This window comes from Mobula birostris, chromosome 6 (genome assembly GCF_030028105.1).
Source record: "Mobula birostris isolate sMobBir1 chromosome 6, sMobBir1.hap1, whole genome shotgun sequence".
NCBI lineage: Eukaryota > Metazoa > Chordata > Chondrichthyes > Myliobatiformes > Myliobatidae > Mobula > Mobula birostris.
Window position 1 is genome coordinate 44,793,788 of NC_092375.1, and position 14,799 is coordinate 44,808,586.

The following is a 14,799-nucleotide window of genomic DNA, read 5'->3' on the forward strand; positions in this document are numbered from 1 at the left end:
AAAAATGATATGCACCGTGGTGAACAGGACAGCTACAGGCAATGAATGAGGCTTCACAAGTGACTGCAAAGCTCAATAAACATTCTCACTTATGAAACCCAGGCACCTCAGACAGTGGTGGTCAGTGAGGTTCAGATTGGTGAAACTCCATCATTTCCTCTGTCCCAAAGACACCCACATGCTCGTGCAGCCAAACCATATCAAAAGGCATTTAAATCATCTCAGCTATCAACCTCCTTGACTCAGAAAAGGCCAAAAAAAAAACAAAGCTGTGAATAAATGCTTTAAGAAGGGCACACTTGCTGGATTTCTGGGGCAGTGGACTACTTGACTTGTTCATCTGTTTTTGAAGTTAATCTGTGTGTGGCCTGCCATCTCAATCTTAAGATATGTTTTTCCCATCCTGTTTTATGTCATCAGTTAATCTTACACAGACAGAAAATACTATAGATTGCTGCATACTACTGGGAGCTCTTCCTCAACACCACACAAGGCAAAGAACCACAAATGCATCTGCAGAGTTTCACAACCCCTTTTTTAGCATTGCCTTGTGAAGAAATTGTGTGATCTCCTCTCTGTAAATGGGAAGTTAAAAAAGCAAACGTAGATTGTATTCACCAACTCCTCTGCAAATGGACAGTTTTAGTCAGAACTAAATACCACAAGGCGCCTAAATTATGTTGCATTAATAATCTCCAATAGCGATAATGGCCTCTCAGTGGGTGGAAAGAGGTCAGCGCTGATGTTAAACATTCTTTGTTCCTTTGTTGGTTATTTCCACCTCTCAGTTTAAAAAATAGATATATTGAATGAAGCACCACAATCTTGAGCCTGAATGTAGAACTGGGCTTTTCAGGTTTAAAACCTATTGCAGATCCCCTGCTTTTCCGGTATGTGATAGGTGACCTACCCCGGCTTCCATCTATCTGCATTGTAAATAGGGGGATAAAGAAAAAAATCAGCCATGGTGGGGTAGATTGTGAGCTAAATGGCTTAATTCTGCTCCTATGTTTTAGGGTGTTAATATTACAAAAGCATCAAAGGACCATCATAAAGTGTTATTTGCTATTGCATTCCATTGCCTAACTCTGCTGTAACACAAAGACCTCTTTAACATAACAATGCAGATTAGATGTAGAGCTCAGATATTCTGCTTGAATTTGGATGTTTGTTTTGAGTTATTTCCTTTGTGCAACGCATTATACCATAAGTGCACATATTTTATGTTCATTCCCACATTTCATCACTCACTTACCTTCCATCAGTTAAAATTATGCCATTCTCTCTAAAATAAGTGACAGAATCAAATTTATTTTATTTCCTGACTTTATTTTTGTAAGTTTAAAATTTACAGCAGTATATCCTTGAAAACATAAGACATAATTATAAATTTTAAATTAAAAGCAACATAAAATAAATTGTTTTTCTTTGAAAGTCACAGAAGCCCATATATATCAAGTATTGCAGACATATAAAATCAGATGCTGGTCACAATGTCTGGAGTTCATTTAATATTCTCCCGTGGCAGCAATTTATCTTTCTTGTACATTCTAAAATTATAGTCCAGAACATTCTGGTCAAAAAGAGGTGTATTAAAGCAGCACCTTCAAAGGTGGTGGTGCGAGGTGGGAACACACCAGGGTTAGTACAAGGACATCTAGCACAAATTTCTATTTAATAGCATAGTCAAAGTCCACATTTGGATATTCAATATGTACATTGGTGCAGTTCAAGAGTGTGGACAAAATTGGCCTACGTTTTTCCTGACTGTTGGAAGTGAAAAGAAATATCCTTTGGGTTGCTGGAAGCTTCTGTGACAATGCAATTTATAGACAGACGTGGGGGACCAAGAACACTGGAACTATATCATGCTTAATCACAGGACCCAGGCAAATTTGACAATCATATAAAAAATAAAAAAATAAAACAAATGGTTGTGCTACACGGAAACTTCTAGTTCGAAGCCTTTTGCTGAGAAGTGAGTGCTAAATCTAATTTTGCTGCCTGAGTTATTTCAAGACACGGCCTTCATTTAAGTGCTAGGGTCGGCCGGAAATCCTGCTACAACACATTAGTGCTGGGACGGAAACGCATTCTCCAAGCATCACCCACTCAACCATCCACCAATTTTTCACCCCACCCATCCAAAGCTCCCACCAAAAAAACTAGATTAGTTTCCCAGACATGTCCCCTCAAGGACAGCTCAATGGGTCATTCATAAAAAGATGGAGCTTATGTGTCACATGTACTGCTGAAATGTACCATGCATTTGCTTCACCCTAGTCAGGTGGCTCTGATTTACCAACTATCATAAAGCTCTTGGCTGCCACCCCCTCTGTGACTGCACAGAGTCTGTTTGGACCACAGACAGAATTGGCAAACTAATTCGCAGTCCTCTTCCTCCACCACCCCACACCCCCTTAGACTTCAGGTGTGTCGTTGATACCATGTAGGAAACAAGCCATCAAGTATTGAACTAAGGGAAACTACAACTCTTCTAACTATGTTCCTGCTTTTGAGCTTTCCAGTAACTAACTAGTAAAGACTGCAACTGATTCTACTGCGTGCTTTGAAAGAGGTAGATGTAAAAAGTTTGGATGATTGTAAATTTCACTGATAGTGCCATTCTTATTTTACTTTTTGACGTAGATATCTTCCAGAAACAATTTGACTGCCAATCGGGACCCTGTCCGGGCAGTGGTGCCTGGCTATATTCCATGTCAACAAGCAGAATGGGTCACCTGAACAATGATGTCCATTGATCTCCTTGATACACTTTCTTGCATTTCTTTAGCCAAATGTAATGGATATTATGGAGAGTTTTATAAAACAATTCTGCATCATTAATTTTGTCTTTAGCTGGCAATGGGCAGGGAATTCTGTGCAGGTAATTAGCAATTTTCCCCTATTCCACAGATGTGGTTGTACTTGTGTATGAATTTGATTTTTCCTTCTCTCTAATTATCTTTCTTAAAAACTTATTACTACTTTGATGAGCTTGCTCATAGATATTTTCTGTGTTTGCTCTGCACCCTTCCCCCATCTCTGCAACTTCTCACATGCTCACTCCTTCCACATTTCCAGTTCTGATGAAGATCTCGTGACACAAAATGTTGTGACTCTGTTCCTCTCCCTATGGATGCTGCCTGACCGGTTGAATGTTTTCAGCTTTTTACTTGCGTCTGTGGAGAATGCTATAGTCTTGTTGCTCCTGAGATAAACTATAACCAAATGCTTGTTTACTTCTAAACATAATATTTGACAGGTTGCATACCTGCACCAACAACCCTGATATCTTCTAGTGCTGAGAAGATTGGCACAAACACTAAGAAATTCCCTATAATAAGAGCGGGAAATGTTATCTTTTTCAAATCCCTTTGATGATTTCTTTGTGCTTAACACTTTTCCTTTGGGCTCAACCAATGGGCAGGCAGAGCATCATTCTGCAATGGGAATTGCCCAAGATACAATTTGCACTTACTTAAATCTGCTATATTACCCTTTTCCATATTTATCACTCTTTCATGTTTAAAGCAATGGGCTAAAAAAAAAAGCCACAAATATCTTAAAAGTAAAAATGACATTTCTCTATAAAAATACAAAAATATTAAACAGTAATAAACCTATGTAACTACAAAAATATTCAATATAATCCAAGATCTTTGTTTGACCCATTAAGTTCTTCATCCACTCCACTTAAAGTATCTCTCAGCCTGCCATCACAAAGTCATTAACGAAATACAAATTGTATTTTCCCCATATAGATCCCCCCCACTCCAAGTTTTAACTTGTATCAAATTACACAAGGGTTCATTTTGAATACTGATGACACAGTGCCTCCAGGACTCTGTGCACTAGAGTCTAAATTTGTCATCTATCAATTGGAATTTCTTTCTTTTGCTTCCCTTGAACATGAAGGGAATAAAGGGATTGGAAAACTGAGAGGTCTAGGATGTTCAAGCTACAGGATTAGCCAGGGTCTTATGGAATTGTGGGAGTAGGTTCCAGGGAGCACATGGGCTATTCCTGTTGGGCTTTTGCCTGGATTCGATCTACCATATCCTATAGGTCTCTTTTTCTGTATTGCTTACTGTGTTTTATATATCAAGAATAACATTAGCCATAGTACACTTGGTGAGATCTGACCTTTGCCTTTGAACATTCAGTGTATCATCCACCAAGTTATTCTCTATATTTAGAAATTATATTAAGAAATATAATTCATGAGTTGGACATAAGCTGAACAAGTCCAATTATGACATAATGTTTTTCAATTGCTCACCCAACCCAGTACTCTGATTATCTAGAGAAGTTTTATTGCCTCTTGCTCTAGATTTGGGGCAATGGGGACAAGAATTTCAAAACATGAGAAGGACTGAAAAAAATATTTGCAAAAATGTGGCATACACTTTAAATTTAGGAAGGGAAATACGCAAGTAGAAGAATATTTAAGACTGGCAATAATAAAATAAATTCAATTAGACAATAGGAGTCCAAGAATCATGCGGGAAGCTGACCTTTCAAGTCTATTCTGACAATCAGTAAAATTGTGTTTTTACATCTCTCATATGGCAAAAGGTGCTAATGCCAATTTAAAAATAAGCATAACTAATAAGCAAACTGGATAGTTTCAGATTTCTTGTTTGTTTTAATGTTTCTTTTGGTTTGGCACTTGTGTGAACTTTTCACTAGCACACATTATTTTGCTGCTATTTGTGACATGATTTCTCCAGCAAAAATGGCATGGTATTAAAATAATTCTATACATTATATTACACTTGCATCTACTTCATTTTTTGGCTCTCTAATGATTGTTTCAATTGGTGTCCATAGACTATTTTGCTGAGGAGTTTTCTTTGGCTTCCTTGGATTCCAGTAAAAATATGCGGCAAGAATTATAAGAGCCACGAAGATTATAAATGGGTAGACAAATAGGAAGTAGAAGAATGGCGGTGAGGCACAGGCCTTTGAGTGAAGAGTAGGACCTAGAAATAAAGGAGCACAAAATTAGAAATTACATTCTTTGCAACAATAAACCATATAACTTAAAATACTTCCCTTTTAGTTCCTGAATATGTATTTTTATAAGACACATTTTCTACTCAGGATCAGAATTAGTCATCCAGTATTTGGATATTGTACCACTTGAGTGTTTTAACAGTACAGCCCCACACCAATTTGGCACCAGTCTGAAGACGTGGTGGATAATAGAAAAGGCTCTGCATGAGTTTATGCACACAAGAACCACTCCACTAGCCGCGTTCTTACAGCTTGCTAATTTTGGGGCAGAGATGTCAGAGTCAAAAGTAGCTTGAGGATTGAGAGATAGAGTAGACTTCCACTTCCACTTCCAGTGAAATCCTGGCTCAGTACAAATTGACTAGGCCATCTGTAGATACACTCATGCAAATCATTACTGTGTAGTAAATTCTAAATATGTAAAAAGTGCCAGGTAGTATTTGACAATTGTTTCAGCAATAAATAAATGGACAAAGAATTGAGAGCAGCAATTAATAATTTAATAACACCACTGAAATATAATTGGAGCAGAATATATCAAAGTAATAGGTATATCAAACTGGTAAGGTTCTGGTAAATCCAGACATTCAATATAATCTTTGAATTTACTGATTGAAGAGAGGAAAGTCACACAAGCACTGCAGTGGTTCAAAGAAGCTGACTGCATTTCTTGGAGGTTTTGTTTTGAGACAACACTGTGGGTGTGTGTGTGTGTGTGTGTGTGTGTGTGTGTGTGTGTGTGTGTGTGTGTGTGTGTGTGTGTGTGTGTGACTCTGATAGTCAATGCAATCAAATGCTGAGCCCTCACAGGCCTCAACTGTGCTGAATGATGCCAGGAGATCACCTATTACCCACCCTCACCTTCATTCTAATGCTGAACTGTGCCTTCACATCTGGTCTTTGTGTCCACAAACCCACTAGTCCCATTCCCAGGCCTTCTGGAATTGCTTTGCATGGAGACAGCGGGTAAAGAAAAGACATTTCCAAGTGCAAGGTGGATTCGATAGCTCTGATAACTTTGGCTTACACGACAACACATGGGAGTACTTCACCAGAAGGACTGCACCAACTTCTCAATGGAGGTTCGGGCAGGACAAGAAATATTGATCTTGCCGGTAACATCCAGAATTTAAAAAAAAGTCACCTAAGTGACAGCGGTGAATCAGTGGTGCCATAATGTCCAGATAATTCTCAAGAGTAAGTGGCCTAATGTGTTGCACAGACGCAAAGCTATGGTGGGATCAGATAAGAAGAATGTCTCTCAGAGTAACAAGTCAGATGAACTTAGCTGTTTTACTTCAAGGACTTAATATGACAAGTAAGCCAGATTTCCCTAAGCAGCTACCAGAGAAGCAGTTTACATTTGTTCTACAAACCCCATCACCTTCAAGTGTGCAAATTCCTTTAATGTGGATCTTGCCCCACCCATAGGTAAGCCTGCTCCTTCCCAAGGGGTAAAACTGTGAGGACAGTTGGGTACAGTTCTTTGGAAGACTCAAAGTGGCAGAACACCACAACAGCACTGACTCATCAGGACGAAAGATTCCAGTTCATCTAACTAACCATATTGCCAAAATCAAGTTGCAAAGTGAAGTAGTTCCATTGCCCAGAGATCATCTAAAGGCAAATAGCAAAGCTCCACACCTTTCCATTTAGCTGTAGCGTACAATAGAAATACCCTTCAAATACTGCTATCCCAACAAATGACCACATTTTTAATGCTAATGATCCCATTCTATCGTACTAAATAGAGCAGGGTCAGTGAGATGTTTAAAGCAAAAGGAAACTACTGAATAATGAAGCATAAGCTAGAATAAAGAGCTCTCTGAATGATTATGTGCATTTCAAAGGGAATTATGTAAGAAGTAATTACATTACATGTCAAAAGCCAGTGAGAACACTAGATTTGGTCTTGTTTCATTTGTCTGGAGCCCCGAGGCAGTATCAATGTCGACAGTACTTCAATATTGGTACATAGTAACTGATATTGGCACCAACATCTGTCATACACCTGGCCCTGACACACTTAGTAAATGAGGACACTTATGTAAGAATGCTTTCCTGAATTTCAGTTCAGCATTCTACACTATTGTCCTACAGACCTTGGAGAACAAACTCCTACTTCTCGGTCTAAATACACCACTGTGCAACTGAGTTTTGGACTTCCTAATGAACAGACCTCACATAGTCAGGATGTACAGTCGCTCCTCCCTTCCCATCATGCTCAACACAGATGTCCCCAGGGCCGTGTGCTGAGCTCATTGCTGTACATTCTACTTACATATCACTGCACAGCCGAACGCCTGAGCAATCACACCGCCAAGTTCACCGATGACACGTCAGTGCTGAGGCTCACCACCAACAACAATGAGACGGCCTAGAGCAGAGGGTGAAGAGCTCAAGGCCTGGTGCCAGACAAATAGCCTCTTCCTTAATGTCAGCAAGACTAAGGAGTTAGTCATCAGCTTCAGGAGAACTCGCATCCCATCACAACACCCTTTACATCGGTGACACAGCAGTGGAAACAGCAAGCAGTTTCCAACTTCTGAGAGTTCACATCTCACGTAACCTCTCATTGTCCCAGGACATGAAAGCTCACCAGTTCCTCTACTTTCTGAACAGGCTGAAGAGAGCTGGACTGTGTCCATCTATACTCACGCCATACGACAGATGCACAGTAAGAGCACGCTGACAAGCTGCCTCACTATTTGGTACGGTGCCTGCACTACAACGGACTGGAAGGCTCTACAACAGCCAGTCAAAAGCGCCCAAAGCATCACTGGCACCAGTATACTCGCAATCAAGGACATGTATGCAGAAAGGTGCCAGAAAAGGGCCAGTGACATCGTGAAGGATCCCACTCACCCTGTTCTTTGTCCCATTCCCATCAGGGAGGAGTCTAAGTAACACCCACACCAGGACCACCAGGTTCAAGAACAGTTACTTTCTCAAAGCAGTAAGACTGATCAACACTTGCACCCACTAACTCCACCATCACATTATCATTTCCTGTCAGTCACTTTTTCTACAGTCTAGCATCACTTTATAGGCATATAATCTAAGCGTACAATCTACCTTTTGTACCTATATTTACTGTATTTTTAATTATTATTGTGTTCCTCATCTTTTGTGGTTTTTTTGTGCCACGTAGGGTCCAAAATAACAATTATTTCATTCTCCTTTACACATGTACAGGAAATTACATTAACCAATCTTGAACATAGCTATACCACTAATAAAAGTTAATTAGTATTTGATGTATTCCCAGTCTGTAAATAAATTAGAAGTGATGAATAAAAAGAAAACTAGAATAATTGCAAGAGATTTCAACTACCTGAAATTAATTGTTAGAAGCACTGGCCAAAGAGCTAGGGGAAATCAAGTTCCTACAATAATTATAGGGCTCCTTTTCACCAGAAGACCAACAACTCTTTCAACTTGCGCAATCACCCCATTAGCAACTTAAACATCTTTGCTATCACAGGCCTTCCTTAACATGCATTCCTCCCCTCCCTCTGTCTGCATCGTAAAGCCTTGTTCTCTAACTCTGTCCTGGTGTGATGAAAGGTCTTGACTGGAATATTGATTCTATTTTCATTTCTACACAGACGTTCCTTGTCTTGGTGAATATTATCAGTTTTTTTTTGCTTTTTTAATGTAAGAATTCTGGATGATTCACTATTGGATCACGCCACAGAGAATGAGGAGAAAACAGAAGTGAAAGTAAGTGAACATTTCAGCAATAGCAACACACACAAAATGCCAGAGGAACCCAGCAGCCCAGGCAGCACCTATGGAAAAAAGTACGGTCGACGTTTCGGGCCGAAACTCTTCAGCAGGACTTGAGAGAAAAAGTGGAGGAGTAGTTTTAAAAAGGTGGGGGGGGGGATGGGGGAGGAAGAGGTCATCCCTCCCCCTTCAGGTTTCACCTGTCACCTGGTGTTTCTCCCTCCCCTACCCCCACCTTTTAAAATCTATTCCTCAACTCAGATTTCCAGGATCTGCAGATTTTCTCTTGTTTGTGATTTAAGCAATAGTGTCATTGTAAGCCCTTTAAGATAATTATGGAGGACATAGGCAAGATAAAGACTGGAGAATACACAAGGCTGAGGGGATAAGAATAGAACCAGGTCGTAAACATGTAAAATATTATTAGCAAAGAATGAGATAGCACAACAATGGGGAGTATTTAAATTAGTCCAGGAAAATATACACTACTTGAAAAAACACGAGAAGAAACTATATTTCAATGAAGCACCACTGATGAATAAAGATGCAAGAGGAAATAAATTAGCAGATGGAAAGAGTCAAATTATATACATGAGCAGCAGGGAAGGGCATGACAAAACATCAGGAGAGAATTTTTAAAAAATCAATTAGGATGACAAAACAACAGCAAGGATTAAATTGTCAACAGATAAAAATTCTAACAGTAGAAGATTCTCCAACATCAATAAATAAAGTTGCAATACCAATGAGACCCTTCCTTTGGTGTTTATCAGGGAAGATGATCAGCCAAAAATGACATCAACACACAAGATTAAAATTACATAACTACATTTAAAATAAAAAGAGAAACATTAAATAAATTAGTCAAATAAAGAGAATCAAAGCCATAATCTGAACGGATTACTCTACTGTGTAAAAGGAATCCAGGGAACAGTTACCACAGCATAATTACACAAGTATAACCATTAGTTTAAAAAAGAGGGCCTAAACACTAGCTCGACTAATGTGATATTTGAAAACGGAAGTAGAGAAGGTCCAGGGAACAATAGTCCTATTAGCTTAATTTCAGTGATAGGCAAAGTCATGGAATTCCTTTGGAAGAACATTGAGGTGAAAGAATGATGATGATAGCTGGTTCTTTGCTTACAGGATCAGGAGGGAAAACTCTGTCACTGCAGGACTTTTCTTCTTGCATGTGCTGCGTAGGTTTATAGTGAGGATTGGTGCGCGTAGACCGATTCCGCTCCTTCGGCTGGGGGACATTCCACAATGGCACAGCCAGCTGCGATGACTTTGGCAACCACAAGGCTGTAGGTTGAGTATTGGAGTTTTCCTTCTCCTAGACAGACTGCCTGGCAAGGCTAACAAGTCCCATCTACCTGGATTCGGAATCAAGAGTTGTCCTTCTCCTAGGCTGGCTGCCAACCAAGGCTGATGAGCCCAGCCAGTTATACCGCTGGACACTCTGTCACGCCATGACATGGCAAACTCAGTAAGAACAGGGACACCAGGTGAAAGCGTTGCTATGGACACAGTAGTTTAGGAGGGGCTGTACACCAGTAACCTCCTGCATGGCAACCTAAACAGTGGACCTGTGGCAATCACTAAACCTGGAAAGCAGAGACTACGGAAGATGCTTCACCTTCCTTAAGTGAGCAGGACATCCAGCCCAGGATTCACCCATCAGTGCTAATTTCACAGCAGAGAATTAGACTCTACCTCAATGGATTCATTGAAAATGTAAACGAAGAGGAGGCTGCCACAGTCGTGTATTATCTAGATCTCCAATAGCTTCTGAAATGGTTCTACATTGAAACTAAAAAAGTAGTGCATGTGGCATTAGGGGGATATGAAGCAAATAGATAAAGGGTAAAAGGTAGAGGAAGACAAGACAGTGAGTGTTTTGACTTTGGAGTCATAAATATAATTGTTAAGTTCAGTGATGACACAACGCTATTGAGCTTAAGTCCCAGGTAAGGAGTGTAGCAGGATATAAACCATCTTGCAAAGTAGGCATATAATTGGCACAAGTGAATTTCTACACATAGAGTCATAGAAAAATACAGCACAGAAACAGTCCCTTTGGCCCATCTAGTCCATGCCGACCCATTTAATCTGCCTAGTCCCATCGACCTGTACCTGTACCATAGCCCTCCATTGCTCTGCCATCCATATACGACTCATTTTCATTTCCTACTGAAAGGGGACTACTGATTATTTGTGGAATTGACCAGGAGGAATGAACAGATTTTGCAATACAAATACTCAAATCATAATCTCTGTCAAAAAGTGAACTAAGTTTATATATTTATTTACTTCTGGGGAGACATAAATAGAGAAGTTATGCTAAACGCATATTGAAACTTAGATTACATTTCGTGCTCTATATACAAGTCCAATTGGAAAATAAATCCCCAAAATTGACTAGCTGTGTCAAATGGCCTATTTCTGTGCTTTCGAATGCTAAAGGGAACATCTGTTTTTCAAATATATACAAGGATTTTGAATCTAAGAAACTAAAATTATTCTAAGAAAGATTTTGCTCATTCAAAGCATACCTTCATTAATTCCATGTTCAACTAAAATTCAAAAGCTTATGAAAGATGAGATTGAATAAGAGAGAAAAACAATGGTGTTCGATGATCCTGATGCAATAGCGAGGACAATGAAAAGAAACAAAGAGGTGCATCTGCAAAGCTCTCAGCAGCTTTACAATTTGCCAAAGTACTTTATCACCAATTAAATACTTCTTTAGAACTTGATTGCATTTACAGAAAGAACTAAATTTCTTTTAACTCGGATGTCAAAAGTAGATGAAGATAGATCCAAAGCAAACATTTGCAAATGCTGGAAATCCAAACTAAAATACAAAATGTTGGAAACATTAGGTAGTCAGACATCATCTGTGGAAAGAGAAGCAGTTAACTTTTCCAAGTCAAAGATCCTTCATTATAACTGGGAAAGTGTGAAAACAATTGAGATGGAACTCTGTTTTAGATGTTGTGAGATTTCTCCACAGGCAGACCCAAAAAAGAGGGAGAATAATGAAGGAGGAAAAAATATTGGATCTGTTGAAATAGCTGCACTTGTTACCTGATGTGAGGATGCGAAGGGTTGTTATTCCAGACTGACGACTTCCTTGGCAAACCCATTCATTCTGGGGACTCAGGATCCATTCGTCCACTTTGCAGAAGTAAACGCCACTGTCACTGGCTGCGGGATACCATATGATCAGCTTGTAGTTATTGTTGGAAACTTTTGCACTTTGGAATTTTAACTTCTGAAGATTTGTCTGGAAGCTGCTGTGGTACTGAAGGATGTTATTGCGATCAGTTTGCAGGAGCTTCTCCAGTGGGGCCTTGAAATCATTCTCATTTTGGAAGTACCATGCAACTGAAAACTGTGAATGGGCCTGTGTCTGATTGATAATATTGCATTCCAGTTCAAGAACAACATTGTCAGTGATCGACACAGTTTTGTTACCATCGGAAACCTGTAGATTTGCATCTGCAAAACCAACAAAAGACAAAAAAATCAGTGAAGCTTGACTTGCAGTAGTAGAAACTACACTGCATGTTGGGGTTAAATTTAAAGAGAATATAAATAAGTTAAAACACAATTATCTTCAGGGTTCAACTACAAGAACAGCTTTGAAAATCCTTACATAGACAATAGAATAGTACAGCACAAGAACAGGCCATTCAGCCCACGATGTCTATGCTGAACATGATGCCAAATTAAACTAACCCCATCTGCCTACACATGATTCATACCATTCCATTCCCTGCACATTCCTATGCCTGTCTAAATGCCTCTTAAACATTGCTATGGCATCTACTGACAACACTTCAATTGGTAACTCATCCAATTAGGAAAATAATTAACTTCGGCATAAAAGGGAAATTTTCTGAATACTAGGATTTATCTTAGAAAGTCAGCTTAAAAGAACACTGCTATGATATCTCTAGCTTTAAGTTAGAAATCTAGTACAGTACTTTCCAGACCAGTCAAGCATTAACCATGAGAATCACTAAAGATAAAGGATCATTCCTCTTGAATTTATGCTTATATTTTTCTCTTCTGAGGTCAGGAGTACAATTTTCTCCTAGTTAGAGGGAAAGAAACCATGCATAGTCTTAAAATCAGAGACATCAGTTTAAGTCAAGAGAAATTTACTAAAAACTTGCTTACCTGGTGTATGTACTTGAACATACGTTAATGCTGAAGCAGCCTCCCCCACTTGATACCAAACATAATTGGGGTCCAAAAGCCATTCTGTGACACTGCAATAGTAATTCCCTTCATCGGTTACATCAGCTTTCTCTATAATTAATTTGTAAAGATCATTTGAAGGCTTCTCAATCCGGAACTTCATCCTCTTTTGATCATTTGTACGCAACTCACCATAGTACTGAATGATATTATTGCGATTAATGTTCAGAAGAGCTTCCCCTTTTTCTCCCTGTGACTTACTGAAGAACCAGGTAACGGAGAACTGAGAATCATTCTGTGTTTGAGCAAAAATTCTACAATCGATCTCAATGATGTTACTAATCCTCTTTTGTATCCTTGCAACTTGCTTCTCCAGTTGCAAGAGGCTTACTACAAAAATAGAAAATATTATATCAATATAAATTTCTTTATATTTCTTTGCACCATTTTAGCTCATGGCAAATCACAATAAAATAAATTCATATTGTTCCAGTTGCAAAACAGAGAAGAGCAATAATAAGTTTTCAACTTATCAGGGTATAAACCTAGGACAAAGACTAATCACAATCGGTAATAACAGAGGAGACAGGAAGCTAGTTATTCTGTTTCGCTGACGATTCAATGATAGGGACCATTCCAATCATTGCAGTTGAAATCATTAGATTATAAAGAAAGAACCAAATATGAAAAAATTCTATTATTTTATCTTTTATTTGGAATAATAAAAGACCAAGAATTAGTAAGCGTCATTTACAAAAATTGAAAAAGGATGGAGGTCTTGTTTTGCCTAATTTTAGAATGTATTATTGGGCTGTTAATCTGCGATATATGTCTTTTTGGTTATACTGGGTTGATAAGACCGATCGGCCAATTTGGGTAGATCTGGAACTAAAAGTTGTAAAACAGTTTTATTTAACTTTGTTATTGGGGGCTCCTTTACCTATGCAATTAGGTAAAGTTCTTAATTTAAACTTATATCCTGTGATTAAGAACTCCTTACAAACTTGGCTCCAGTTCCGCAATTCTTTTAATCTTACAAAATTTAAACTTTGTAGTTTAATTTACTGAAATTACTTTTTTAAGCCTTCTTTGAGTGATCCAATTTTTCTACTTTGGAAAAATAAAGGTATTAATTCTTTTTTGGATTTGTTTAAACAAGATAGATTGATGTCCTTTGAACAATTAACTGATAAATATTCTCTTTCATATTCACACTTTTTGCAATACCTTCAAGTTAGACATTTTTTACAAAAATATTTAAATAATTTCCCTTACATATTGGAGGCTGACCTGTTAGATACTATTATGAGTATGAATCCTTTGATTAAGGGGTCTATTGGAAGAATTTATAATTTATTATTACAATGGGATAAGCGTCCTTTGTCTAAGATTAAACAGGATTGGAAAAGGAACTTAATTTGACTTCTATGACGGAGGATTGGATGCGGATATTGAAGTTGGTTAACTCTTCTTCAATTTGTGCTAGCCATTCATTGATTCAATTTAAGATTGTACATTGTTATCATTTGACAAAGGAGAGACTTTCTAAAATTTTTCCTAATGTTGATAGTCATTGTGATAGATATAAAACTGAGATAGCTACACTGACACATATGTTTTGGTCTTGTTCTATATTGGAACAGTTCTGGAAATCGGTTTTCTCAACAATTTCTAAAGCACTTAAAATTAATTTACAACCTAATAAATTAACTGTGCTTTTTGGAATAATTCCTCAAAATATTCATGGTATTTCTGTGTCTGACCAACATGTTATTGCATTTGTTACATTGATAGCTAGGAGGGCCATTTTGTTGAAGTGGAAGGATACATCAGCTCCCA

General features: G+C 38.4%; 1 protein-coding gene across 2 annotated transcripts in view; it reads right to left on the reverse strand.

The window, feature by feature from the left end:
- Positions 1–1,326: 1,326 nt before the first annotated feature.
- Positions 1,327–14,799, reverse strand: part of LOC140199008 (immunoglobulin superfamily member 3-like) — a 57,200-nt gene continuing 43,727 nt past the window's right edge. For both annotated transcript variants that reach the window (XM_072260382.1, XM_072260383.1), the window contains exons 7-9: positions 12,940–13,350; positions 11,842–12,255; positions 1,327–4,985 (exon numbers count right to left, since the gene is read on the reverse strand). In XM_072260382.1, the coding sequence (XP_072116483.1) occupies positions 4,768–4,985; positions 11,842–12,255; positions 12,940–13,350 (1,043 nt within the window). In that variant the 3' untranslated portion in view covers positions 1,327–4,767. The remainder of the gene's footprint in view (positions 4,986–11,841; positions 12,256–12,939; positions 13,351–14,799) is intronic.